This window comes from Nestor notabilis, unplaced genomic scaffold, assembly GCF_000696875.1.
Source record: "Nestor notabilis isolate BGI_N333 unplaced genomic scaffold, ASM69687v1 scaffold19752, whole genome shotgun sequence".
Taxonomy (NCBI): Eukaryota; Metazoa; Chordata; class Aves; order Psittaciformes; family Psittacidae; genus Nestor; species Nestor notabilis.
Genome location: NW_009918227.1, coordinates 9,033 through 11,243, shown reverse-complemented (window position 1 = coordinate 11,243; position 2,211 = coordinate 9,033). Strand labels below are relative to the sequence as shown.

Here is a 2,211-nt window from a genome sequence, read left to right as displayed (position 1 = left end):
TCTTTCCCTGTCCAGCATCGATGCTATCCAAAACAAAAAGGCTGATGAAGGGATCGATGTCCCGGACTGCCGAAGGACTATTTCCGCTCCAGTCGGCCAGCCCAAAGAGCTGTACGTGGTAGAAAACATGTCATGTGTAGATCCCCGCAGCTCTATTGAGTCTTTGGATTTGGCACGGGAATGTGAAAGCAAGGAGTCTCTGTTGCATTTCACTGAGCATAAAAAGGAGGAGGAAATCCAGTCTTTAGAGAGCATCAAAAAATTGCTGAACCCTTGCTTCCTGTGCCATCACAGACCACGGGATGGGAATATTGTCCATGGAAGGACTGCTCATCTTGTGGCCTGTTTCAAGTGTGCAAAGATGCTGAAGAAAAAGAGATCCCCTTGCCCAGTGTGCAGGAAAGACATCGAGATGGTGATCAGGATCTTTATGGGGTAGTTGTGCCAGTTCAGGCCTTCTCCCCCAAACGATTGCACACAGGTTTCCTTGCACTCACACCAACCCTAACTTCAGAGCTCGGACAGTGAATACCAAAGAGAAGTTAAGACTGAAATCTGACCAAGAACACTGAGGAATCCTCTACATTCAATGAAGCAGCATCCACTTTTCAAATGTCCATTTAGCTTAAAGCCCGAGGGAGCAGGGAGTGACTGGCACGTTGGTATCTCAACAGCCCAGCTTTGAAGTTGTCTAAATGTTCTGGTTTCAGCTCAGTGGTGTCACTGGGATGCTCTGTTCTGACAACTGGCTCTTGAAGAAAGTAAGTTTTGGAAAGAGTTAGAACTTTGGCTGTTGGAGTGGTGTTCTCCAGTGAGTCAATCCCTGTGCAATGCCTTTGAAGGGGGAGTCTGCATCTGAGATACATATATATATATATTTTCAGGGGTGGGAAAGAGGGTGGGAGGGTGGGAAAGAGGGTCCAAGGATCAGTTCTCCTCAGGGCAGTGAGAAGTAAAGAACCTGGCTTCTGATTCTTTTGTGTGTGTTTAATGTAGGTTTGTTAGATAAGGTGAAGGTCCTTCTGCTACCAGTCTTGAAATAAGTCCTCCCAGCTTTTTCATCCATAGCTATCTCAGGTCCCAGATCAGATGGCAAAAGCACAGGGTGTTATACTTTGCTTTGATACTAGATCTTTTCATTGCTATTGATTCTTTTTTTCCCATTTAAATCCAGCTCTATGTCATCTAGCATAGCTCTGCTGAAGCCTGTTCAGCATCAGCTCAGAATCTGGTCTGCTAGCTGGACTAACAGCAGCTCTGTGCATGCTGGGGGATGTTCTCATAGCTCTGTGCCTACAGCACCATCACAGCTCCTATCTGCCTCATCTCATCAGATAAAAGATGCTCAATTGAGAGTGTGATGTGGCTTTAAAGACAGGGTATGGGCCTTTGAGGGAAAAGAAGGTAATTTCTGTAAAGCACTGGCTGCAGCTGGTTAGTTTGTGGGCTGTGCTTGGTGTCAGTTTGAGACCACATCCTAGTGTGTGCTCAGACCTCTCTGTTCTGCAGGGCTTTGGAAGGCCTGTGTCATGCAGCAGTAGCACTAGTGCCTTCACCATTCAGATGCACAGGCGTTTGTGTTCAGTGCGGTGCGTAGAATAAACCCTGTTCCACCATCTTCCCTCTCTGCTCTGGGAAGCACACCCGAAGACAGAAAAAGAGAAGGTGATGCTCATACCTTGATGCTTCTCTAGGCTGTTCCTCTTGTCTCCACACTCCATGCCCGGGTCCAGCCCCGCAGGTCAGGGGTGCAGTGGGACACCCAGATCCTGCCCAGCAGAAGGTCCCGATGGCCAAGTTGGTTCTCTGCAAAGAGACCAGAGTAGGTGCTATATACGCAGTTACTGCCTATCACTGCCAAAAGTCAGATCCACTTTATGTTTTGCATAGTATTGTGATGATTTCTGTGTTGGCTGTACTTGTACTGTTGCTGTTGACTGTTATTTCAGTTGTGTTTTAACTGTCGGAGGATGACTCTGCTGTTTAGGTGCACTATCTGTAAGTCCATGGGAATCAATCCACATGGAACAGCTGATATATTGCTCCCTTACCGAAAGGGCTGTTCAATTGCTGGTGATGCACTTTAGTCATGCTGAGATCAGCAGCGTTACCACCTGGAATCACTGCAGGGATTCCTGCCAGGTAGTTCCTGTCCTTGGAAGGCTCTCGGGCTCGGGGTGCACTTTGTGGCACTTCTGAATACTGTGAATT

General features: G+C 47.5%; 1 protein-coding gene across 1 annotated transcript in view; it reads left to right on the top strand.

Moving 5' to 3' along the window:
- MDM4 (MDM4, p53 regulator) overlaps positions 1–439 on the top strand; it is a 12,235-nt gene extending 11,796 nt beyond the window's left edge. Inside the window, 1 exon segment of the mRNA XM_010009612.1 lies at positions 1–439. This exon segment is cut by the window's left edge and continues 14 nt beyond it. Within this exon segment, the coding sequence (XP_010007914.1) occupies positions 1–439 (439 nt within the window).
- The last annotated feature ends 1,772 nt before the right edge of the window (positions 440–2,211 follow it).